A 25102-nucleotide genomic window follows, 5' to 3' on the forward strand; every position below is an offset into this window, starting at 1 on the left:
ATAGCGTCATAGCTCTGTCTTTAACCCCTGTGCCACCGGGAAATGCATCAGTCATTTTGATGAAAAGAAAGGCAACTTCATACGGCTTCATTTGACCTAAGAGATAAAAGCCTGGGCCAGAGCCGGCCCATGGGTGCCTTCACTCGGTTCCTGTTCCAGAACACTACTCCAGGTTCTGTGAATGCATCTGAACTGTGTTCTTTCTTCCTGTTTCCCTAATTCCTTTGAATTTAACTTTCTTGCTAAATGAATACAGGCCTAACATCCTCGCAATCAAGAAATTGGCGATCAGGATCAAGAAGACACACGTGTCCTATGTAGGCTCCCAGCTTATCTAGATGGAAAGATAATCTAATGAATATCATCCAATGAAATCTATGAAAGCCACTCCCACAATCCCAGCTCAGACAGCATTTTTGTGGATTCCTGAATCAGAGGTATTATCTCAGGAGCTGAGGCGGTAACTGAGGGAGCACCACGGTGTGCTGGTCAGTGCTGAACTGGAGCTCCCAAGAAATAGAGTTCTGAGTTGGCCCATTTGCTGATTTCCATGGTGTAAATACTCCCACCTGGTTGATTTCAAGCTACCAACATGCCACCCACTGCCGACTTGGCAGGAGATGCCCAGGGCTGGCTCTCAGGAGCCTGTGAGTGAGGCCAGGCCTGTACAGGGTGGGCAGCCGCCTCCGACGGAGCCCCCGAGGATGGAACTTCTTTGTGGTCAGTACCCACAGAGGTGGGGGGCAAAGTAGGTGGGCACAACAAAATGAGGGTGGAACCCAGCAATCCAGGGGGAGGAGCGTTTCAGAAAAGAACAAGAGTTGCTGCATGCTCTGCCCCCCCAGTGGCATGGAAAGAATAGGCCGAAGGACCACCTAGAGCTGACTCTCCCCTTTCTACACCCACCCACCAAATCCTGCCCCAGAACTGCTCTGGGCTCTCTCCGCAGGTCTGGGCTCTGACTTTGGGGTGGCGGGGGCCAGGGGGTGGAGGGCAAGTTTCATCAGAGGTTCATTTACCTGAACAGAAGGAGCCAGGGCTGGGGAAGAAAGGACACTTTGTTACCAGGTGACAGCTTAACTGAATCTCCTGGGAAAAAGACCAGCCTGGCCCAAGCCACCTTGGGATCACCAGTAGGAATTGAGGGGCAGGATTTGGGGGAGGACCCCCAGGACATTCTGTGGGACAGAAGGACCCCTCCTCGCTGCCACAGGTGGGAATTCGGTCCCAGGGGATCTGCCCATGGGGGCCCTTCCCGTGAGACTCCAGACTCCTTCCTGCCGGATCCGGGTCATGGCCTCGGAGAACAATGTTGGGCAGGCCAAGCCAGCCGGAGCGCAGGAGCTGCGGGGGGCTGTGCTCCCGGAACTGGGCCCCTGGTGGGCCCTTTCATGTCCCCACGGGCCACTCCAACACCAGCTGCCGCTTCCCACCCAGTCACCCCAGTGCGGCAATTACGGCACTAACTAGGGTGCTTTGATCATCTTTGGAAATGGCCACACTGGGCAGGGACACTGCCAAGCAATTAGGGGCAGAGGGGCCAGGAGCTCTGGCACCTCCTGAAAGGGGGCTTCTGAGGACCCCCTGAACTCCCCTTACCCTGCCTGTCCAGGAGTGTCTGCCTCCAGCACGGAGTTGAGGCAGATGGGACTCCCCCCACCAGAGATGGGGCCAGTCTTGCGTCCCAGCCCCACTTTGCCTGGCCCCCAGCCCAACTGTCAGCTCCTCTGGCCTGTCCAGGCCTCTTTGATGGAGCTGCAGAAACAGGGGCTCCTTTGACCAGTGATGAGACTTCAAAGGTGAGGGTCACACCCATGACCCCGTTCCCTGCCCAACCCTGGCCCCCCGCCTCTGTGCCCCCCCAGTCTGCCCTTATATAGCACCCACACCTCATTTCCCTGTGGGCTCCAGGAGCTGAGGGCCAGGTGAGGTGCCAACCAAAGGAAGCAGGTGACTTCGAGGTAAGAGAATAGCGCCAGATGATCTGAGGGACAGGAATCCAGTGCCCAGGGGCAGAAAGCTGCGGGCAGCAGGCAGAGGGTAAGTGCCTAGAGCGGGGACCCCAGGTGGGGGAGGACAGGGTTTCCATGCTGCTGGCTCTGCTGCTGCTGCTGCTGCTACTGCACCTCCGGGGCCGGGAGTCCACCAATGGGCACCCACTGTACATGCGCCTGCCCCCCAGCACCCTGCAAGGTGAGCCTGGGGTGGCCTGAAGGCTGGCCCAGTGGGCGGAGCACAGAGGAGGTGGGTCTGGGGCAGGGAAACCTGAGCTCCCATTCAGGTGGGAGAGGGGAGGACAGGGCGGAAGGGAGGGGAGAGCACTGCGGGGAAAGTCTGGGTCCCGCAGGGGACAGAGGGCCCAGGGTAGCATCCCCAGGCTGGCTCTCCAGGCCCAAAGGGGGGCCGGCCACTCCACGCCGGTATTCTGTGTCCATCTGCTGAGTTCCGTGACGCCGGTCCCTTTGGGCAGGTGCTTTTCCTTCAAGGTTTTTAACGAGAGGCCCCCACCAGCTCAGTTGCGTTACAGAGGTTTGCAGGCTGAGAATTCCGAGCCCAGCCTGCTTTCCTGGGGCTCCCCAGGCAGGGCTCCCAGGCTGCGGTGAGAAGGGCCACCCCGAAGTCCTCCCCAACCACACGTGACTGTCAGGCCATGTCCCAGCAGCGCTGTCCGCCCAGGGGACGAAGGCGCTGCAGGCTGTCCAGAGAAGCGCCCGGGGGGCGGTGGCTCGCGCGGCCCTGGAGCTGCAGCACAGGCTGTCTGGGTGCCCAGGCTGTGCCAACCACAGTGCCTCCCGCCCTGGTGAGCCTGCCCTGACCACTGCGCCACTTGCCCTGCAGCCCCACCCTGCGGGCCTCCCTCCTTCTCAGGGACAGAGGCGAGGTGGGGCTGCGGCCGGACGATGCCTCTGACGGCCTCTGCGAGCAGGCAGGGGCAGGCAGGCTGGGCACAGCTGTGCGGAGGCCACAGGGCAGGACAGCCCGGGCTTACTTCTGGCTGCGGAAACAGACCTGGCATGCTGGGGGTGGGGAGGGGCAGGAGGTGACAGCAGGCGGGAGAGTCTGAGGTGGAGGGAAGGCGCCAGCGTGGCAAGGAGCCTCAACGCTCTGTTCTGGGCAGGATCTGGGCACCCCAGGCCTCAAGATCTCCTCCTCCAGCATCCCCTCGAGTCAGGCAAGGCTGGAAAGTCCTGAGGGGCAGGGATGAGACCCCGCAGGGGCCTCCGAGGTGGGGATGGCCTGAACTTGTCCCTGGTGACGCCACGCCCGCCTTCCCTGGACCGTGTGGAGAGAGGCGCGCTCTGTGAAGGGAGCAGGTCCCCGGCAGCATCGTGGGGGGCAGGGCGGCGCCTGGGGGGGCCTGGCCCTGGCTGGTGAGGCTGCGGTGTCCTGGGTGCGTCCTGGGTCCTGGGTGCTCACCGCGGCGCACTGCTTCGCGGGGTGGGTCGGCCCCTAGAACCCTGCCCAGCCGGGGTCCCCGGAGCGAGTTCTCTTTTCCCGGGTCCTGCGGGGTGGTGGGGGGAGCCGGCGGGGCGACGCGTCACACGCGGGCCGGTCTCTGCTGCCCTCTGGCGGGCCTCGTCGTCCTCCCTGGCTCCCCGACCTCCAGGCGCCGCGCTGGTCCAGCCGGGGCGCAGCTCTTCCCCACCCGCGCGCCGACTCCCCCTCCCCACCGCGCCCCAGCACCTTCCGCCACCCCCGGAGGTGGCGTGTCCCCCGCCGCGGCTATGCCCCAGGAGGAGAGACGGCCCGGGGTGCGGGCTCGCTGGGGGTGCCCGTGAGCGGTGAGCGGGGACTCCAGGGCACCTCACGGTACCCCCCGACCGCCTGATCAGCCACACTCGCCCTGCCTCGTGCCCCCAGGGAGCTTCTGGGGACTGTGACGCTGGCCGAGGGATCCCGGGGGTGCAAGCCGAGGAGGTGCCAGTGGGCCGCATCTTGCCTCACCCCAAGGTGAGAGGGCAGCTCCTAGGTCCTCGGAACTGAGAACAGCCCCCCACCCCGCGCCCCGTGGGCTGAGCGCCGCCCCCCTCCCCGACCTTCCACGGTGACCTGGCCCTGGTGCAGCTGTGGACGCCCGTGGGCCCCGCTGGGGCCGCGCCCGTGTGCCTGCCTCAGGGTGTCAGGGAGCCCCCGCCGGCACCGTGTGCCCCATGGCGGGCTGGGGGGCACTCATCGAAGGCAATAAGGCAGGGCCAAACCGGGGTGCACCGCACGTGTGCCTAAAAAGAAGGGGGCCCTTGGAATGGCGCTGGGAAAGCCGGGGAGTGTGGAATCCGACCTCCGCAAAACGCTGCCTGGTCTTGCAAAGGGGGAGGAATCAAGGAGGACATGGGGGTGGGGGGTCCTCAAAGTGGAGGGGGAGGCTTTGCCCTCCCAGCTTGAACCCCCTTCGCTCTCTTCCCCGCAGACGGGCCTGAAGCTGAGATGGTGAGGGAGGCCCAGGTGCCGCTGCTCAGTGCTGACACCTGCCCGAGGGCCATGTTCGGTGCTGGTTACCTGGCAGGGGGCATCGACCATGCCAGGTGTGAGCCCCAGCCGCTGGGCTGGGCCGGGAGGGCACTGAGTGGGCTGCTCCCCAGGGGCCGGGCAGCGTCTTTCCGAGCTTCTGCTTCCCCTGCGCTAAAGCGAGGGCTGGTGGGGACCCCGTTAGCGCTCAGAGCTGCCGGGACCTGCCAGGGGAAAGGCCGCGGGTGAGGGGGGCGGTCTCGGCAGTGTCCGCTCTCTTGTTTCCGCAGGGGGCTCTGGAGACCCCTGACATGTTCTGAACCTGGCCCCGCGCCCAGAGGTCCTGTATGGAGTCACCTCCTGGGGGACGGATGCGGGGAGCCGGGGAAGCCGGGGGTCCACACCCGCGTGGCTGTGTTCGAGGACTGGCTCCGGGAGCAGATGAGCGGTGAGCGCCCGGTTCCGGGGTCCCCTCCCCAGTTGTGCCGCCAACGGGCCCGGGACGTCCCCGTTGCACCCTGCGCGCCCCCGGCCCCTTCCGCGTCGGCGAAGCCCCCTCCGGGGGAGGGCCAAGGGCCAAGGCAGGGGTGAGCTGGTCCCTGCCCCCCGCCCCCCCCCCAGCGGCCTCCTCCAGCCGCGAGCCGGCTGCAGGAGCTTCTGGCCCGGGGCGCCCCGAGGACCCGCAGGCCGAGCCGCCGCGCGCTGCGCCTTCTTCGCGCGTCCGTGTGAGCTTCGGGCTGTGCCAGCCGCGCCGGCGGCGACGGTGGGTCGGGGTCCCGCGGCTGCAGGGGGCGGGAGGGGCCGGGCCCGCGTCTGGCCGCCCCTGGGACGCGTCTCCCTCGCGCAGAGCTGCACTCGCTGGCGCGCGCCCTGCTGGGACCGCTGCGGGGCGCGCAGGAGCTGCTCCCCCGGGCCTGGGGATCCTGCGTCTGGATCCGGCCCCCGCTCGCCGCGCTCCATGGCCCCGGGAGCCCCGGGAGCCTCCCCTGCCGGCTGCCCGCGAGCGGAGGCTGCACCCAGGCACCCCGCGCCCTTGCAGCCCGGCCCAGGCCCTGCGCTCCGTCCAGCCCCCGCGCTCCCCTACCCGGCTTCTCCCGGGAGACCGGCTGCCGGCGTCAAGGTCGGGGAAAGGAAACCTGAGCAGAGCCGGGGAGCTGGCGGTAATGACACCCCCGCAGGCCGTCGCCAGAGGAGCCGGCCAAGGGCTGGCAGGGACCGAAGGGGGTTCTCTGCGGGTGCCCTGGACCCTTGGGTCTGCGCTGCGGAAGTTACCCCTTGGGGCAAGGGGAGACCTTCTCCTCGGGCCCGCCCCGGGGCGGATGACTGTTTGGGCCTTTGTCAGTGTCAACGGAGATGCTCCGGCTTGGAGTTACCATCTCTCTGGGCCTCGATTTCCCCATCTGTGCCGTGACAGTCCGCCCTCTGGGAGGCCCCACCCCCCATGCCCGCCTCCACGCTGCTTCAGTGCTCTCATCCCCAGGGCTTCCCGCCTTCCTGCAGGCTGCCCTGGGCTGGAGACCCTGCGCCAGAAACTGGCCTCCCTTCAGGACAGCCATGCCTGGATCCTGCAGGTCCCCTCGGAACGCCTGGCCATGGACTTTCAGGAGGCAAGTCCCGGGCCCCCCAGACGCCTCCCAGTAGCCTCAGAAGGCTGACCTAATGGGTAGGGGGCAGGGAGGGGCAGCCTCCCCAGAAGGAGGGAAGACCCTCCCCCCAGCTGCACAGGGTGGAGGTGGGAGGTGCAAAGGGAAGGGGTGGGGGCAGCTGTTTGTGAGCTGCACACTGGGTGAGGGGAGGGTGAGCAGGGAGTCCAGGGGGTGTGACTGGAGGGGCTTAGGGGTGTCAAGTGTGCAGGAAATGTGCGGGTTGGGAGTTTGGAAGGGGAAGTGGGTCTGTGAGAGTCTCTGGGAGTCAGGAGGAGGCTCACAAGGGTTGGGGTGTGGGCCCCTGAGCTCTCTCCTCCCACTGCAGGTCCTGGCTGACCTCCGCTCCAAGACACTGACAGGGCTCTTCCCAGCCCGGGTGCGGGCAGGCCTGGGGCGCCAGCCGGTGGTCTTCAGCAGCCTGGTGGGCCTGGAGACGGCCACGCTGGCCCGTAGCCCCCCGCGGTTGCTGGTGCAAGCCGTGCGGGCCTTCCGCTGGGCCGCTCTGGCAGAAGCAGAAACCGAGGGTCGGGCGTGGGTGTGAGGCAGGGCCAGTCTCTGGGGAGGGGCAGCCCCCACTCACTCAACCCTCAGACCCCCCCAGCCAAGCAGCCATAGTCAAGTCCGAACCACTTACAGCTGGAAGGGTTCGGGGAGCCCGATGACCAGTGGCCACCCCCACAGCGGAGAGGTCATAGGGGCGGGGGCACGCAGGCCAGTGTGTTCCCCGGACGGGCCCTCGGGAAATCACGGCTGCTTTAATAAATGGTACTTATGATCCGCAGAGACAACACGCTTTCTTGGCGTGGGAACCGAGCGGATGGATGTTAGGTTTCTGGGGATGGGACCCAGGGAGCGCCCCGCTCCAGAAACTATCCGCAGAAGTTACAGAGACACCGGAGGGGGACTGCGAAGCTCCCCAGCTGAGCCTGCCTGTCTGCCTGTCCCTCCTCTCCTGTCCACGGCTGACGGGCCTGGCGCCCCAGGCCCGGTGTCTCCCTCCAGCCCCCACCCCTGGCCGTGGGGCGCTCCGGCTGGGGATCTTGGCCTCCTGTCCTCGGGCGCCAGCCGGCTGTCCTCACCCCCTCATCACCTGCGCCAGGGCCTCTGCCCAGCAGCGGAGCCAGGAAGTGTCAGATTGCATATCCGGCAGCCTCTTCCCTTGCCCCCACCGCCCTGCACCTGTCCTCTCCCCCCACATTCGCCCGCTCCAGCCCTGCAGCCGGGGCAGACACCACCCGGTCAGAGGGACGCGATCGATGGAGGCGCCGGAGTTAACGCTGGGGCTGCTGGCCGCCCTGGCTGTGTGTGGTAAGAGCAGACGTCACCCGTGCTGAGGGGGTCCCCCCGCGGCATGGTCCTCGCCTGCCCCCTCCTCCAGGATGCTCCCTCCCCCTGCATCAGACCTCACTCCCTCTGCCCTTTCTTCCTGGAGAAAGGAAGAAGGGGGGCAACCCCCACGGCCCCCACTCTCCCTTCCTGGGTGTCAGCCCCAGCCCGTGTTCCCGTGGGGTCCCTCTGCAGGCAGCTGGGGCCTGAACCAGGAGGAGCGGCTGATCCGGCACCTGTTTGAGGAGAAGGCTTACAACAAGGAGCTGCGGCCCGTGGCGCACACCGAGGAGAGCGTGGAGGTCACGCTGGCCCTCACCCTTTCCAACCTCATCTCCCTGGTGAGACGCCCTCCACACTGGGCTCCCGTGGGCCCGTGGGGGCTCCTCTGCCTGGAGCTCCCAGGTTCTCCAAGCCCCTCCTCCCCCCGCCCGCAGGCCTCAGGCCCATCTCCAGCTTCAGTGCCGGGTGCCCCATGGACATCCAGGACCCGTTGCCGAAGCCACGTGCTCTCCCTGCCCCCTGGCCTGCCTACCCAAGGCTGCTGCTTGGGCAGGAGTCCGGTGGGGCTGTTCCCATGGTTTCTCCTGGGGGGCAGCCGGGCGGAGGTGTCTGGCGAACGTGTGCACATGAAAGAAGGGCTCGGGGTCCTGGGGACAGCCTTCCTGTCTGATTACAGAAAGAAGTCGAGGAGACCCTCACCTCTAATGTCTGGATTGAGCACGTAAGGAGAACACCCCACTCCTGGGGGGTCCAGGTTCCTCTGTGCTTGCTACTGCCTGGGGATCCCCAGTCTGCCTCAGATGCTGTCCTTGTGGAGGGGCAGGCTTCTGCCTGCTAAGAAACCCCAGGCCCAACTGTCCTTCCTACCACCTCGTACAGACACTAGCCCGCAGCAAGCTTTCTGGTGGACGAGGGTTCCTAGCCATGGGCAAATGATCACAGCATCCTGGTTTGACTGGCAGGCGCCCTCCTGCCACCTGTGTGAAGTCATCACACAGAAGCAAGTCTGCTGTGTCCCCGTGGACAGATGGTCCCCGTGGACAGATGGTCCCCTAGTTGCACAGTGCACATCCCTCTCAACTGCACATGAGCGGCCTGAGGCCTCATTCTGCTCCCACCTTCCACAGCCCTCTTCTGTCACAGCTCCCAGACCCTGCTCGGTCTTCCCCCAGGGGAGCGGGGCCGCGGGACAACAGCAGAGCCTGCTGCTGACATGTTTTGGGACTTCCAGGGCTGGACGGATAGCCGGCTGCAGTGGGATGTGGAAGAATTTGGGAACATCAGCGTCCTGCGCCTGCCCCCTGACATGCTGTGGCTCCCAGAGATTGTGCTGGAGAACAAGTTGGCCTCCCCCCGTCCCTCTGCCCCCCTCCTTGAGTGCCCCTCCAGCCCCAAGCTCCGCCTGCCCTCCCATTCCTGCCACCCTCCCCCGACCATGCCGGTCCCCACAGCTGGCCAGCTCTCACGCGGCCCTGGCCCTGTCCCCCAGCAACGACGGCTCCTTCCAGATTTCCTACTCCTGCAACGTGCTCCTCTACCCCTCGGGCTACGTGTACTGGCTGCCGCCCGCCATCTTCCGCTCCTCCTGCCCCATCTCTGTCACCTACTTCCCCTTCGACTGGCAGAACTGCTCCCTCAAGTTCAGGTGCGCCCACCTCTCCTGTTACCCCTGCTCCCCAGGGCAGTCTGCCAGTGGCCAAGGGACATGAGTGATGCCCCCCGGAACAGAGGCCCCTGCTCTGTCCTGATTAGAGCCCCCTCCCCACAATGGCCCACTCTGACCCCGAGCCCCCTTTATTAGCATTTTCTCCATCAGTGGCACCAGGCGGTGACTGAGGCCCAGCCTGTGCCACTGCCCTCTGCAGCTCGCTCAAGTACACAGCCAAGGAGATCACCCTGAGCCTGAAGCAGGAGGAAGAGGACGGCCGCTCCTACCCTGTAGAGTGGATCATCATAGACCCCGAGGGCTTCACAGGTGCCGGGGCCCTGCCTGGTGGGCGGGCAGGGGCCCAGGCCCCCCCTGAAGCGCACGCGGACATGCACTGGAGCAGGGACTGCCAGGTGCACGGACACGGTGGAGCAGACATGCCCACCCCGCTGAGAATCGCACTTAGCGCTGCCCGTTCAGCATCGTGGGGCTCGTGTCCCCGAGGTAGATAGAAGATGCCAGGGCTCCCCTCTGCCCCCCAGGCCAGAAGACCCTTCTGGGTCTGGGCAGGGATCCCCAGGAAAGAAGGGGGCTGACAGGTAAGGAAAGCGGTTTCCTGTCCTGGGAGGGTCCAGGGGTGAGGCGGGGGCCTCGGCTGTCGTGCTGAGGGGGCTTGGCATCCTCCCAGAGCCCCTGTCTGTGGGCTCGGGTTTTTATGGGATCCCACCGCATGCCCCTGTCCACCAGGGGGGACCTTCATCCGCTGGTCCCAGACTGGACCGTCTCGCGGGGCGAGGGTGTCATGCTCACTGCCTGGCTGTCCCCGGGATTCCTTGCTTGAGCCACATCTGGCCTCGGCTCTGTTCTTTCCAAAGAGAGGAAGGAAAATCAGTCCCAGAGGAGAATTCCCCCTTAGAGGTTGAAACGTCCATCTCCACCCCCGCTGTACCTGCTCCTCCCCTCGAGCCCCTCCTCCTGCCTCGAGGTCGCCCTGGCCCTGGGGCTGGCCAACCCCACGGTGTCCCTGTGTCGCCTCAGAGAACGGGGAGTGGGAGATCGTGCACCGGCCGGCCCGGGTCAACATGGACCCCAGCGTCCCGCTGGACAGTCCTGGCCAGCAGGATGTCACCTTCTACCTCATCATCCGCCGCAAGCCCCTCTTCTACGTCATCAACATCCTGGTGCCCTGCGTGCTCATCTCCTTCATGGTCAACCTGGTCTTCTACCTGCCGGCAGACAGTGAGCCCCGCCCCCAGGGCTGCCCCTGCCCCGCCCCTCCCTGCCTCCTGGGACTCACTGCTCCTGGGGCTGCCCGCCCAGGGTCCGGGCGGCTGGCAGGAGAGAGCGGGGCCCTGCGACCCTGTCCAGCAGCCCTGGGAGCTCTGTTCCTCATGGACCCTACTTCTGCCACACAACAACTTCCCAAGGACCCTGGGGAGCACCCCCAGACTGTGCCTCCTTCAGGGCAGAGAAAGCCTCTGTCAAGTCACCGTGTGTGACTGAGGGTTTAGCACCAAGAGGCACCGAATGTTGAGCCTGTGGGCCAGTAAGGGGGTCTCTGGGAAGCCAGAGCAGGGGCTCACACAGCCTACGGTCCTCTGCTTCTACAAGGGTGTCTGTCATGGATGCTCACTTGGCTCCAGAATCGTTTCAGAACATTTCCCATGAGCCAGGCTCAGTGGGTGCCCGAGGTAAAGGCCACTGCCCTCTGCGGCTGGCAGACACCTGCCGACACCATGGAGACAGCAGGAGCAACCCCGGCCCAAGGGAGGGGTAGGGTGGCGTTGGGGGAGGTTTCCTGGGAATGGGGTGCTTGAGCAGAGCCAGGCTGGGGGGCCCAGAGGCAGGGAAGAGGCGGGGACAGGGCTGTGGAGGGGACGCTCGGCCTCCACGTGTCTGCCTTGGGCTCAAGTGGGAGGAGCAGCCAGGGCCGGGGCTCTCTAAGTGAAGGGTTAAGAAGTGAGGTGTTGCCTGGTGCACTCAGGGTGCTCGGGAGCTTTCCGAGCCGAGGTGGGACACGCACAAAACAGGGATTTAGGAGGGCTGAGCGGCAGCGGATCAGCCCATGGCAGCCGGCGGGGAGATGAGCAGTGGATGTGGTCTCTCCCTTCGTCCTCCCGGCGCTTAACGATTGAAAAACTGGCACCCAGAGGTTGGCCTACTGGCCCACGGTCAGCCAGCCAGGAAGTGACCGAGGCAGGACTTGAACGGGGCACCCTAGCGCCATCGCCTATGACATTGATCTGGGCAGCCTGGCGCTGTGAACAGTGAGGCCGGGACCACAGTGGGACCCTCGGGGCAGGCTGGGGGGGGCAGCGGTTGCAGCCATGCCCGGGCCCCCCCAGGTGGTGAGAAGACGTCAGTGGCCATCTCGGTGCTCCTGGCCCAGTCTGTCTTCCTGCTGCTCATCTCCAAGCGGCTGCCCCCCACGTCCATGGCCATCCCCCTGATTGGCAAGTGAGTGACACCGCTCACGCCCCCACCATGCCCCTCGCATTTTGGGGGGCTGGTCTCCAGACTCTGCGTGTCCACAGGTTCCTGCTCTTCGGCATGGTGCTGGTGACCATGGTCGTGGTGATCTGCGTCATCGTGCTCAACATCCACTTCCGCACACCCAGCACCCACGTGCTGTCTGAGGGGGTCAAGAAGGTGAGAGCTCTCCTAGCGGAAAGCTGGGCTGTGTCCAAATTCCCCTCCAATGGTGCAGGGGGTGCACTCCTGCAGGGGTGTCCTGCACTCTGTCCCTCTTGGACCCTACTTCTGCCTTTCCTTGGGGCAACCATGATGGGGGCCAAAAGCACCCACCACTTGCTATCCACGCCCTCCGGACGGCCTTCCGGGTCAGATCCTTACAGGAAAGAAGCCAGACAGAAAGGAACTTCTGTGAAGTTCAAGGGCAGACAGAGCCAGTCTTCAGTGACAAAAGTCAAGGTGGAGGTTACCTCTGGGGGTGGGTAGGAATTAATGGGGGGGGCTCATGTTCGATATCCTGCTGGGGTGGTGTTTGCACAGTTTGATACACCTGTCAAAATCCGCCTCCTCTTAAGGTGTGCACGCTCTGTGGTGTATTTGTTGTTCCCCCGTGAAAAAGAGGACCCAGAAGGAGACTGTCCTTGCCTCACGGTTGCTGCAGGGCCACCTGGCTGTTGCGGGACAGCTGGGTGGTTTAGCAACTTTCTGGGTGTTTAAGCATTTGAAACGGGAAGCTCCGCATTTGGGGTATTTTTCTTACTTTCTGGCTTTCCATACCTCAGCAGAGGAGTTCCGCTCTGTGCCCGAGTCACGAGGGAGAGTCGGAGCCACCCAAGGGCCCAGGGGAAGGGGCCGGGGTAACAGGGTGGGGAGCATGCAGGACCCGGGTCACGGAGCCACAGGAGTCTGGCTGCGTGAAGCGACCCAGGTTGGCCAGATGACCCTTCGGTGTCCCCCGCCTGCCGCAGCTCTTCCTGGAGACCCTGCCCAGGCTGCTGTACATGTCCCGCCCGGCACAGGATGGGCCCAGCCCCGGGGCCTTGGTCCGCCGGACCAGCTCCCTGGGCTACATCTCCAAGGCCGAGGAGTACTTCTCGCTCAAGTCCCGAAGCGACCTCATGTTCGAGAAGCAGTCAGAGCGGCACGGGCTGGCCCGGCGCCTCACCACCGCACGTGGGTGCCGGGGGCCTGGGGTTTGGCCCATCCGTGGGCGGCGGGGTGGGGGAGGCGTCACGCCCACGCTGGCCCGGTGTCCACAGGCCGGCCCCCAGCAGGCTCGGAGCAGGCCCAGCAGGACCTCCTCAGCGAGCTGAAGCCAGCCGTGGACGGGGCCAACTTCATCATCACCCACATGCGGGACCAGAACAATTACAACGAGGTGAGTCCCTCGGGGCGGCCGCGTGCAGGCGTTCAAGTCACACTGACCAAGCGTGTCCTCTGTCAGCGACACCCACAACCTAGAGTGCAGATGGCAGGTCCCCCAAAGAGGGGACAGTCGCTGCCGAGAAACCACAGCGGGACTCCGGGACAGGCACACAGCGTGGCCTGGGCAGGGCCGAAACAGACGCCCCTCCACCCTGCTCGCTGCCGGCTGCCAAGCGCTTTCTGTCCCTGCGGCGCAGCACAGAGGTCTCGCTTTATTTCTCTGTCACTTCTCAGGGCTTAGTCTTGTGTGTTTGGCAGTGAGTGCAGGTGGGGGAGTATCCCCAGGGGGCTCACAGCCCATGTTGCATGTGGGGAGACCCATGCTGGTGCCTGTGTTTAGGGGGCACCGGCCAGGTGGGCTCAGCCAGGACACGGAGTTAGAGGCTTTGTGTTCATTTCGCCCTCGGCCTCTTCCTGATCAGGCTGCCCGTGTCCTTCCCCAGAGCTGGAGGCAGCGGCTCCCTCCATGCCCAGAACACGGTAGTTAGGACTGGCGAGTCCGCTCTTGTGATCCACTTCAGTTTCTTGTTGGTTTTTCCGCCTCGCTGTTCTCCGTCAGCCCTGGCTCGGCCGGCCCTGCCGGGTCCCCTTGCCCGCTCCAGGGTGACCGGCCGTGGTGCAGCTCCTTGGTCTCCAGGTCCAGCCTGGCTGTGTTCTCGGTGTCTAAGCACTGCTTGTTCTGCCCAGCAGCTATTTCTTGGACATCTCCTCTCCTCTGGGTTGCTAAGATACCTGCTTGGGCTTGGCCTGGACAGCTGAGATCCAGACACAACAGCCTGATTGCTCACTATCATGCTCTTAAAAAAGGGGGGCCTTTCTCTAGCTCACATGGGCTGGTCATAGTGCCAGTGGCTGGGAGGGGTGTGAGGGAGGAGAGTGGGCCTGCCCACCTTCCTTCGAGCCCTGAGAGAGACTTGTAGCACCCCAGCTCTCTCAAGCACCCCAAACCTGCTATGGAATGAGGAGAGAGGCTGTGGCCCTGCTCTTTGTCTCTTAGGCAGATAAAATGACCGCCCTGCCTGCAGCCAGAGTGGTCCGAGGCCCTTGCTGGGAACACGGCAGCCCATTGCACCTGCTGCAAGTCCGGGGCAGCCCCCACAGATACCCTGAGACCATGGCTCTGTCTCTGGGTGCCAGCTCGGGGCCATGGGTATGGGGTTGGAGGGTCCACCTTGCCCCGCCTCTATCCCTCACCTGCAGGAGAAGGACAGCTGGAACCTCGTGGCCCGCACGGTGGACCGACTCTGCCTGTTTGTGGTCACGCCCATTATGGTGGTGGGCACGGCCTGGATCTTCCTGCAGGGAGCCTACAACCAGCCTCCCCCCCAGCCTTTCCCTGGGGACCCCTTCTCCTACCAAGAGCAGGACAGGCGCTTCATCTAGGTGGGTCTACCTTGCCCCCAACCCAGCTCCTTGGGCAGCCTCAGGCTGGGCCTTGGGCCTGGAAGGGTTGCACCTAAGGGGGTGGGCAAAGACCCAGCCCAAAACTGGCAAGAAGCCACGTGGACAGGGGTTTGGGGAGTAGTAAGTCTCCCTGGGGAGACCAGCCCCTGGCTCTGAGACTTGAGCCAGTTGGTTGTGCCAGGCTGAGGTGCAGGTAACTGGGCCATCCCGAGATAGGGGAGCCGGCGGGTGAGGCAGTACTGCTGGGAGGAGGCAGGGGCTAGCTCAGGGGCCGGGAGGCTGCCACATGGGCTGGTTTTGGAGAATCCCTCTGTGTCTAATCTGACAGGGAGGCCTCTTCTTGTTTCTCCATCCCCCAGGTGGGTCCAGAGCAGGTGAGCTCCTCCCACCGAGCCCTCAGCTCAGGCCTCTGATGCCCCATCTGGAGCTGAGGTTGGGGGCACCTTCCTTCCCAGACCCCAGGAAAGGAGGTGGGAGCGCCAGGGTGGCAGAGTGGCCTTCCCAGCCCCTTCTGCCTTGGGCCCTTGCAGAGGCTGAGGAGAGGGTGGAAGGGTCAGAGGTCAGAGGTCAGCCCATCAGCTGGGCCATATGCCCAGTGCCAGAACTCCAGGGCCCGGCCTTCCCTGGAGTGGCTCCTCTGGGTCTATTCCCCTTCCCCGAGCAGGGCTGTCACGAGATATCTGGGACATATTTATACTAAAAAAGCCTTCGTTGTTTACCTGAAATTCACATTTAACTGAGTAGCCTGTGTTTCCCTTTGCTAAACCTACTCAGCTCCAAAGGAAGCCCCTATCAATTCCATCCCAGGGGCCAAAGACTGAGGCTACAGGAGCTGGGAGACATGGGGGCCCACCCCCAAGATGGCCCAGTAACCCCCACCTCCTGGAACTCACACCTTGTGTAGCCCCTGCCCACACCAGCTTGGTCTATGTGACCAGTAGAATGAGGCAACAGTGATGACAAGTCACTGCCAAGGTTGGGTTATCAGAGACATTACCGCAGCCTCTCTCTCTGCCTCTCTCCCTCCAGCCCCACCCCTCATTCTCATCTCAATTGGATCTCTCGCTTTGGGGCAGTCAGCTGGCGTGATGAGAAGGCCGACAGAGAAGCCCACATGGCAATGAACCAAGATCTGCCAACAGCCATGTGAGTGAACTGGGAAGTGGAGCCTCCAGCCCCAATGGGGCCTTCAGATGAGATCACAGCCCCATGAAAGTCCCTGAGCCAGAACCTCCCAGCTCAGCTGCTTCTAATTCCTGGCCCTCAGAACCTGTGTGAGATGATAAATGTTGTTTATGACACAAAGTCTTGGGGTGGTTTGTATGTAGCACTAGGAGTGGGGTCTTGGGTGAGTCATCCTCATCTCTTAGCTTCCATTTCTCATCTGCTCATGGCTTGTGACCATCGAATTCATTAGTGGTGTAAAGATACTTACACGTGTCCTGCAAGTTCTTGAACTCACCCCTCATCTCACAAGGCTCTCCAGCATCTAAGCCTGGTGGGTGACTGCCAATGGATTGGAGCAGGCAGAGCACCCGATTTGTTACCTCCTTGTGCAAGCTTAAGGTCTTCACATCGCAGAGGGATCCCATGGGCTCAGGTTTACAGAACGTGAGATCGTTAGTCTCTTGATGGAACCAAAGACAAGACAAACCACTTATAACCAAAACTGACTCTTGTTAATTCCAATACACACTATCCATAAATTCAAGGTGTACATCTTTTACTTCCTCCCCTGAGTAGGAAAACTAACTTGGACTTACACCTGTCACCTGAGTAGGAAGTTTGGGACTTCCCTGGAATCTCCACTGACTCCAGGAAGGTCCCTGTCTCCTGCCCAGAGATTAGCCTGTGGGCACCAGCACCACCCACCCCCTGCCCGCGAGTGCCATTGCATCTCTCTGCCACATGGTGGTGCTGTTGGCAGTGGGGCCTGCAGAGTCCAGCCCCAGCGCCGCACCCCACCCCCACTCCGCCCCACCCCAGGGGAGTCTGGAGTCACAGTCAGACCCTGTTCTGGAGGCTGCAAACTCTGTAGAGCAGACAAACTCCAATGGCCACCCTTGACCAGGGTTACCTCTCGTGCAGGTTCCCAAGGCCACAGCACACCCCCCCAGTACCCCACCCCAGGGTGCTGTCGGACCTGGTCCCCTGTCTGGGTGACATGGAAGTCTATCTCCTTCCCTCCCGGGAATTCACACTCAATGACCCCAGGGGGTGCCCCCACACACTGTCTGTAGGCCGGTGGGACTCCCACCCGCTTTCAGAGGGCGATGAAGACATGGGGCCGCAGGCACATGAAACTCAAAGATGGCTCAAGTAGATGAAGTTTCCTTCTCCCCACGCTCGGAGAACGGCGAGGCAGTGGTGGCAAGCGCCTGGGCGCCCCGCCTCACGTCTCTGCCCCAGGCAGGGAAGGGGCCTGCCATTCCTGACCCCCTTCCTCAGGAAGTAGAAGCTGTCCCCTGCGGTCCTCAGCTGACCTCCGCACACCCCACTGGTCAAGCCCCTCGCGAGACTGCAGGTTCAGCTCCAGATCCTTGCAATAAACATTATAATAAAGTTTAGTGCGTTCTGCTGCGTGTGCACCAGCGCTGTGTCTAACAAAGCAATGTCTGCACCTTCACTGAACGTGAGCAGAGGTGCCTGCGAGCGCAGGCTTCTGGGCAAAGGCGCCAACAGACTGGGCGCCCTGGTGACAGGGCCTGTGGTCTGTGGAAAGCGCTGTGGCTGCCTGGAGAGACAGGGCTGCCTGGGGAGCCCGGAAGGGGGCACTTGGCTCTCCCAGGCTCGAGAGCAAAAGATGGCAAAGGAGGAGTTATTCCCGAGGAACAGCGTGAACAGAAGACGGGCTCTGAGAGGGCCCCTCCTGCCATTCTCCCCTCCAGGAAGGCCACGCACCCTCCTGAGCACACCAGGACGCTTCTCAGCCTCCCAGAGCACCCCCCCCCAGAGAAAGCGGGGAATGATCGTTGAAATCTTCATAGGTAGGAGGGGCACAATTCACATCAGATGGGGTCCCCCTCCAGAGACTCCTTTCCCCTCCCAACACTGGGGGGTCAGGACCCCCTGTGCCCCGGGCGCTGGGGAGGGGTACCCACTCCTGGTCTTTGGCAAAGTGTGGTCTTAGAGGGGAGAAGCGAGGGGAGAAACTGCAGCGAAATGGCGAGGGACTGAGTCTGGGGGTGGTGGGCACCGGGGAGAGGGGAGAGGGGCATGGACTACACACTCAAGGGCAATGAGAGCCAAGTGGGGGGCTGTCAAGGCAAATTGAACCCGAGAGCTTAACTGCAGCAAGGATGGCAGACGAGCCTCCCACGGCACAGGGGACAGTGACGATGGGAAAGCCCATGCCGCTGCTGCCACCTCCCTCCGCCCCACCCCCGAGGACGGGGCCACCTGTGACCCCACTGGGGGCAGCTGGGGTCTGAGCCAGCCTCATTGGGATGGGCACCTTGGTGACTCCCGATTTTCTGACACAGTGAAACACCACGCATAGCATTATTTGGGGGGTGGGGGGGAGAGCGTGTCTTTAAATGGCAGTGCCCCTCCACCACCCTGCCCCTGGGCTGCCAAAGACTGGGTGGCACATACAGGACGCGCGTTTTCTGCCTCACCCATATCCTGGGACTGGCTGACCTGGGTACTGGGGATGGGGGCAGGAGGCCTGAACCCGTGGCCGTGGCCAGCAAGTCCCTTGACTCCTTGGTGGCCTCAGCCCTGCCCTTCCCCTGACCACAAACCAGAGTGGATGGAGCCTGCTTTCCAGCCCTTCTGGGTCCCCTCACCCCACTCTCCAGTGCCACCAGCTGTCGTTCACCTGTTGTCCATGGGACTGTGGGTTCCTGTGAGCACCTCGGGGGCACCCTGGTCCCCTGGCCTGGTGCTGGACCTGCCACCTACTGTGGGCTCCATGGGTCTCCAGATGACTAATAAATATTGAGGTCCCCACGAAGAGCCCCTGTTTAGGACTCTCACAAGAGTCCCAAGATCCAGATCTTTCTCAGGCCCCCTTCCTTCAAAGTTGGCCAGGCCTGTGTCCCAAAGACTGGGAGGCCCTGAGCTGGCACCGTAATTTGTGTTATGTCAAACCTGGGAGATGCAAATAGTGTGGTTGCTGTCCACTTGGGGTCCCGGCCCAGCGGTGGCCCACAAAGATGTCAGGCTGGCAGGAAGCTTGGGATCTTCAACCAGCTCAAACACAAAACAAGCCTGCCTGCTCGTCAGCCTTCACCCTCCCCGGGACCTGCCCACTGAGGGGAGCAGGAGGAGGGAGCAGCAGGAGGGAGACATCCTCCGCACCCTGGGCTCCCTCCCACACCCATCTGTCCCTGGCTGGGTCCTCAGGCCCCCAGCTGGAGCTCGGATGGAGTCAGCGCGGGGACGGAGGCTAGACCGTCTCTGTTGGGGAAGACGGGCCCCTCTGTCCCCTCGCAGTCCAGGTAACCTGAGCCAACCTTGTGCCCATGCGGGAACAGCTGACGGTGCTGTGGTCCGACAGCTGGTGGGGCCGGGCCCGGCAGGCTGGGGTGGGAGTGTGGGCTGTTACACGAGCCCCTGCCTCTCTCAGCCCCAGACCCGGGGAGCTGCCGTCCACCCCTGTCGCTGCACAGAGCTGTGGCACCATGCGAGGGGGCCGGGGGCTGCTCCTGCTGCCGCTGCTGCTGGCCGGCTGCCTGGGTGCGGACATGGGGCGGGGGTCCGGGGTGGCCCAGAGCAGAGGTCAAGGGCACAGGGCACAGAGGGCCTAGAGAACGAACGAAGCCGGCCCTCCAGCCCCAGCTCCCTGCTTCTCCAGGCCGCGCCGTCTCCGCCCGGGCCCACCCCCTTTCTGCCCAAGCCCCGCGCCCAGGCTCACTGGGTCTGTTGCAGGAGCCGAGGGCCGGAACCAGGAGGAGCGTCTGCTCGCAGACCTGATGCACAACTACAACCCCCACCTGCGGCCCGCACAGCGGGACTCCGACGTGGTCAACGTCAGCCTGAAGCTCACCCTCACCAACCTCATCTCCCTGGTGAGCCGCAGGCCTGCAGGATGTGGGGGCGAGGGGGCTGTGTGGGACCCACCAGGGAGAGACTGGGGGTTCCAGCAGCCTGGGAGGAGAGAGGAGGGCCCCCAAGGAGACACCAGGAGCTGGAAAACCTGCTTGGAGGACCCCAAGGAGGCCTGTGGGGACTCATATCTGGGAAGGGCAAGTGATGGGGGCTCAGCGCTCCATTCTGCACCCCCAGAACGAGCGAGAAGAGGCCCTGACCACCAACGTCTGGATAGAGATGGTAAGAGGGCACCCTGTCACCCTCTTTCCCCCTAGCGGGCCCCCCACCCCGGAGCCCCAAGGCCCTCCAAGCTGCCTGTTGCCCTCCCATCTTGGGCTCCCGTGGGGTGAGGGGGTGCAGCAGGGAGCAGGCCTGGCACCTCGCCCTCCCCACAGCAGTGGTGTGACTACCGCCTGCGCTGGGACCCACAAGACTACGAAGGCCTGTGGGTGCTGCGGGTGCCGTCCACCATGGTGTGGCGGCCCGATGTCGTGCTGGAGAACAAGTGAGCAGGCGCGGCAGGGCCGGGAGGCCAAGGGCACAGGGGCAGGGGCCAGGCGTCCAACGGGCTCCGGGGAAAGAGATGGTGGACGGGGGTGCAGCCCTGGGGCCCCTCGGAGCTGGGAGTGCTGGCCAGGGAGGTACGGAGGGCAGGGTGCTCACTGAGGACCCAGTTGGGTCACCTCTGGGCAGGGCCCACCTCTCCCGGGACCCTGGGGACCAGGACTGCGCCTGCGGCAGTGCCAGGGGCCAACCAGACAGGTTCAGAAAGTGCCCCCTCTAGTGCAAAGCCAGAGCTCAGCAGCCGGCCAAGCTTTGCTTTGGAGATGGGGGTGGTGGCAGGGGGGCTGTGGGCGGGTGGAGGTGGCAGGTCAGGTGGCTGGGAGGGCCCAGGCGGGGGTGTGACTGGCTGGGAAGGGTCGGGGCCCAGGCCCCGTCCTGGGGCAGAAGCGGGAGACTGCAGCTCCCGCCTGCCCGTGCGCAGCGTGGACGGCGTGTTCGAGGTGGCCCTCTACTGCAACGTGCTCGTGTCCCCCGACGGCTGCGTCTACTGGCTGCCACCCGCCATCTTCCGCTCTGCCTGCCCCGTCTCTGTCACCTACTTCCCCTTCGACTGGCAGAACTGCTCCCTCGTCTTCCAGTGAGACCATTTATGGGGGGAGCGTTAAGAGTGGCCCCAAGAGGGACCCGGGCTGGGGGTGCAGGACTCAAGACCTCTGGTTGGTTCCTCTTCTTGGTGGCCCAGACACCTGATGATGCCTTAGTCTCCCCACCCCCCATCCTCCTTCACAGCCTCAGTTTCCCTGCCTGTGCCCCCAGGGGAGAAATGACTGTCTCGGGTGCCTGGGTGAGAAGGCTTCCACCCTTGCACAACCTGCATGCATGCGCACACGTGTGCACCACACACACAAACCACTCCAGCCCACACCCCCCCCGGAAGGGGCAGGCGGGGGCAGGTGGGGTGAGTCCGTCCTCTTTCAGAGGAGCTGGCTTTTCCCAGGGGCCTGGCAGGGGAATCCTCCTCAAACACAGGCCTGGGAGGTGCCGCCTGGCTGCTCTGTGTTCTAGCCATTGAAGCCTGCTGTCCTCTGGGCAGTGGGAGGGAGAGCGCAGAGGGATCCCAGTTCTTGCAGCCTCTTGAGTCCCCCCACTGGCCACCTGGGTTTCGTGGACGACTCAGCTAAAACTGCCCACAGTCGTCCTCCGTGAGCACCTGTGGGACTTCCCGAACGGACCTCCACACTCGTGAAGGTTCCCCACCCCGCTTCCCTGGCTCCCCAGGTCCCAGACCTACAGCACCAGCGAGATCAACCTGCAGCTCAGCCAGGAAGCAGGCCGGACCATCGAGTGGATTTTTATTGACCCCGAGGCCTTCACAGGTACCTCACCCAGGGCCCCACTGGACCTGGCTCGGGGCAGGGCCAGGCCCGCGTCATGCCCTGTCCCAGGCAGCTGGAGAGGAAACCTACAGTAAAGCAGAAAACACATTTCTTTCCAAAGCCCAGCTGAGTTCTGGCTCCCCCCGGCCCCTCCAGTTTGGGTGGGGGTTGGGCACCGGCCTCCGCACTGTCCGGGCACTCCCGCAGCCTGGGCCGGGCAGGAAGGGGGCTCTGGCCCGCCCACGCTGCCCGCGCCCACCCGGCCCGCCCCACAGAGAACGGGGAGTGGGCCATCCGCCACCGGCCGGCCAAGACGCTGCTGGACGCGGGCGCGCCGGCCGAGGAAGCCGGCCACCAGAAGGTGGTCTTCTACCTGCTCATCCAGCGCAAGCCCCTCTTCTACGTCATCAACATCATCGCGCCCTGCGTGCTCATCTCCTCGGTCGCCATCCTCATCTACTTCCTGCCGGCCAAGGGTACCGGGGCCTGCGGGGGGCTGACGCCGGCGGGGGGCCCGGGGCAGTGGGCCCCTGGGGGTGGCAGCGGGGCCCTGCGGGGGAGGTGGAGAGCTGCTCTCAGGGTCGCTGGGTGTCCGGCAGCTGGTGGTCAGAAGTGCACCGTGGCCGTGAACGTGCTGCTCGCCCAGACCGTCTTCCTCTTCTTGGTGGCCAAGAAGGTGCCTGAGACCTCGCAGGCGGTGCCCCTCATCAGCAAGTAAGGCTGGTCTGGCTGCCGCCCACTTTCTCTCTCCCTTCTCAAGAACCCTGGGCACACTGCCTGCCATCCTCCAGCGGTGGGATCCTCAGTGCCCGCCCCTTACCCCCTGGGATGTGGAGGGGTGGCTGGGGACAAGAGCAGAATGGCCAGCCCAGCCCCCTCCAGCCCACTGTACCTGACAGGTACCTGACCTTCCTCCTGGCGGTGACCATCCTCATTGTCGTGAACGCTGTGGTCGTGCTCAACGTGTCCTTGAGGTCCCCACACACGCACGCCATGGCCCGCGGGGTCCGAAAGGCAAGGCCAGGCCCCTTCTGCCCCCCCCAGCATCCTCCTGCCCAGTCCACTCACACGCTCCTCCCTCTGCCCCCCAGGCCTGCCTCAGCCACCAGCAAGCCTGCCCCGCCTGTGACTTGAAGCATGTGAATTGCTTATGTGATCATGACATCCAGTGCTTGCTAAGTGGCATTTGATACGTATGCATGCTAATTATTTCATCTTCATAGAACCCCTGCGAAGCGGGCATTGGTATCATCTCCATTTTGGAGATGAGACTGAGGCCCAGGGAGGGCAAGTAGCTCCCCCAGGATCACCCAGCTAGAAAGTGAAGGGGGCAGCAGTCTTCCCAGGTAGTTCTGGCCCCGGACTGCGTGTTCTGCCGCCCACCTGCAGCAGTCACCTGGGGCCCTGGTCACAAATGCCTATTCCTAGGGCCTCCCCAGGCATCCTAGGCTGCGAGAGCAGGGCTGGGGCCTGGGAATCTGTATTTGAACAAGTGCCCTGGTGATTCTGATGTGCACAAAAGTTTGGAGACCCGGGCTCAGCCCTGTCACAGAACAGCCCAGCTGTGCCAGGGCAAAGCCACAGTCCCCACAGTGATGCTTCTGGGCCCTTCGTGCCATTCTCACCTTGTGCTCTGAAGTCTAGCCTGGCTGCCCACATGCCCAGGGCTGCTGGCTGTGATCTAAGTCCTCCAGGCCGTCCCTTCTCCAGGTGTTCCTGCGGTTCGTGCCCCAGCTGCTGCGGATGCACATGCGCCCGCCAGCCCCGGCGGCTGTGCAGGATGCCCGGCCCCAGCTACAGAGTGGCGCCGGGCGGGCAGTCACAGCGGGGGCCGAGATGACCCTCTGCCTGCCCCGCAGTGAACTGCTCTTCCGGCAGCGGCAGCGCAACGGGCTGGTGAGGGCAGCGCTGGAGAAGCTAGGTGAGGCGGGGCGGGTAGGGCTCTTCCCCCGCACGCCAGGGCTGTCTGCTGGCCACAGTGCCAGGCGGAGCGGATGAGTGCTGGGCAAGTGTCCAGGTTGGGGTCCCGCAGGAGAGGCTACCTTCTCTGCCTGTTCCTCTTCCATGCTCTGGCCCAAGTGTCCCTTCTCTCATCAGAGAAAGGACCGGAGCCAGGCCACCACCAGGAGCTATGTGGCAGCCTGAAGCAGGCCGCCCCAGCCATCCAGGCCTGCGTGGAAGCCTGCAACCTCATTGCCCGTGCCCGCCACCAGCAGAGCCACTTTGACAGTGTAAGCCCGTCGCCAGGGGGAGCCTCGTTGGTGGTGGGGAGTGTGAGTAGGGTGGTCGTGGTGGGCCATGGGATGGGAGGGACGTGGGGTGGGGTCATGGAGGAAGGCAGCAAGTAGATGAGATGGGACCAAGAAACTGTCCAGGGATTCAGGGCATGACTGGGGCTGTGGCCGCTCACCCCACACCCTGCCTCCCGCCCCCAGGGGAGCGAGGAGTGGTTCCTGGTGGGCCGTGTGCTGGACCGCGTCTGCTTCCTGGCTATGCTCTCGCTCTTCGTCTGCGGCACTGCTGGCATCTTCCTCCTGGCCCACTACAACCGGGTGCCAGCCCTGCCATTCCCGGGAGACCCCCGCCCCTACCTGCCCTTGCCTGACTGAGCCGCCAGGGGGAGCCTCGGCTGCTGCCGTGCCTGTGCTGCTGCCATGCCTGTGCCCTCTGGCGGAAATAAAAGAATGGGCTCAAGTTCTGGAGTGGCTGGGGATGGGTGGGCAGGTGGGAGTCGGTGGCCCTGGCTTGCCTTCCTGGCTCCCCCTCCTCAGCAAAGCATTATCAATTCTCATCATCTCAGAACCTCGAGAGGACTCTTTAGTATGATGCCCGCAACTAGGTGGGGGCCCATCCCTCCAGGTTCCTGAGGGAGAGTCAAAACAGGTGTGAAGGGCAGCAGCCAATCTGGATGGCATCTCCTGCCCCTGCACCCATGGGTACTGCAAATACCTAACAACTATACCAGTGACCCTTCCATCCATAGCCATTTTTTTTGGCATTGGCGACACAAAAGATTCCTTGAGTTTTATCTTTTTTTTTTTTTTTCTCAGTTAAAAGCTCTTCACAGAATCATGGCCAACAAGAAACACTGTTCCATCAGGTTTCAGATGGGCAAATTGGGGTTTCCTCTCTTCTTGTTCTTTACCGGAATACTGGTGATTAAGGATTGGAGTCCAGATTTCCCAATTCTGACCCAAACTTAGATACTCTAAGGAAGATTCTATGACCTGGAAAACAGAACCCTCTTCTCTTCTCAAAGACCAGGGCTGGTCCCAAGGGCTGGTGGAGACGAGGAAGATGTCGACAGGGAAGCTGGGAGGTAACAGGAAACCAACTGGGCTCTACCTGCTGGGAGAAGACCCTGACCAGCCTCCCTTGGAGGCTTAGAAAACAAGATGCCCGGTTGAGGTCTTCTTGGGGAACACCAAGGCCCTTCTCTGAGTATAACTGGCACCCCAGTTTTGCTGGGGATCGGAGGGTCACCTAGTCAAGTCATCTGTTCTTGTTCTTTGTTTCCTTACCAATAACTATGGGCACAGCTATTAGTTCCTAGCCACCCTCATCACAGGCTCAAAGGTGCAGCTATAGGTGTAAGCAACCAAGCCAGGTCTTTTTTCACAGCTTGAATGCCCTCTATAGCTAGCTCCCTCCCCCTCCAACCTGTACCTTAAACGTTTTGCTCGCTGAACCATGAGAATGTCTTTTCACAAAGGAGTTTATTCAAGGTGGCCACCAAGGCAATCATTGGGCTTAACACCCTTAAAGGCAGTACCCCAAGGGCAGGGTGCTGTGATTACATACCGGGGGAAGACTGTGAG

General features: G+C 63.3%; 3 protein-coding genes across 4 annotated transcripts; all 3 read left to right on the forward strand.

The window, feature by feature from the left end:
* Nucleotides 1-2087: 2087 nt before the first annotated feature.
* PRSS56 (serine protease 56) lies at nucleotides 2088-6707 on the forward strand. Its single transcript, XM_037522155.1, is given in 17 exon segments — nucleotides 2088-2193; nucleotides 2663-2762; nucleotides 2839-2926; nucleotides 3119-3172; nucleotides 3315-3399; nucleotides 3402-3437; nucleotides 3852-3902; nucleotides 3905-4132; nucleotides 4135-4179; nucleotides 4409-4523; nucleotides 4737-4894; nucleotides 5068-5088; nucleotides 5091-5175; nucleotides 5235-5566; nucleotides 5947-6053; nucleotides 6418-6616; nucleotides 6619-6707. Coding segments are annotated over 17 exon segments (1899 nt in total).
* A 623-nt stretch (nucleotides 6708-7330) lies between these two features.
* CHRND (cholinergic receptor nicotinic delta subunit) lies at nucleotides 7331-15663 on the forward strand. Its single transcript, XM_037521932.2, has 13 exons — nucleotides 7331-7400; nucleotides 7614-7759; nucleotides 8098-8142; nucleotides 8653-8762; nucleotides 8911-9066; nucleotides 9287-9396; nucleotides 10108-10308; nucleotides 11415-11526; nucleotides 11604-11718; nucleotides 12510-12714; nucleotides 12801-12919; nucleotides 14167-14349; nucleotides 15400-15663. The coding sequence occupies exons 1-12, from the start codon at nucleotides 7349-7351 to the stop codon at nucleotides 14347-14349; spliced, it is 1554 nt and encodes a 517-aa protein (XP_037377829.1). The 5' UTR covers nucleotides 7331-7348; the 3' UTR covers nucleotides 15400-15663.
* A 3276-nt stretch (nucleotides 15664-18939) lies between these two features.
* CHRNG (cholinergic receptor nicotinic gamma subunit) lies at nucleotides 18940-23896 on the forward strand. Of its 2 annotated transcripts, XM_037521933.2 has the most exons (12): nucleotides 18940-19050; nucleotides 19243-19382; nucleotides 19600-19644; nucleotides 19800-19909; nucleotides 20390-20545; nucleotides 21187-21284; nucleotides 21560-21760; nucleotides 21884-21998; nucleotides 22184-22298; nucleotides 22995-23205; nucleotides 23382-23515; nucleotides 23720-23896. In XM_037521933.2, the coding sequence occupies exons 1-12, from the start codon at nucleotides 18996-18998 to the stop codon at nucleotides 23891-23893; spliced, it is 1554 nt and encodes a 517-aa protein (XP_037377830.1). In that variant the 5' UTR covers nucleotides 18940-18995; the 3' UTR covers nucleotides 23894-23896. The 2 variants fall into 2 exon arrangements, with proteins under 2 accessions (XP_037377830.1, XP_037377831.1); XM_037521934.1 differs by lacking the exon at nucleotides 20390-20545 and having other exon boundaries at nucleotides 18996-19050; nucleotides 23720-23893.
* Nucleotides 23897-25102: the final 1206 nt, after the last annotated feature.

Source organism: Talpa occidentalis, unplaced genomic scaffold, assembly GCF_014898055.3.
Source record: "Talpa occidentalis isolate TD23 unplaced genomic scaffold, MPIMG_talOcc4v2.1 talOcc4.3, whole genome shotgun sequence".
Taxonomy (NCBI): Eukaryota; Metazoa; Chordata; class Mammalia; order Eulipotyphla; family Talpidae; genus Talpa; species Talpa occidentalis.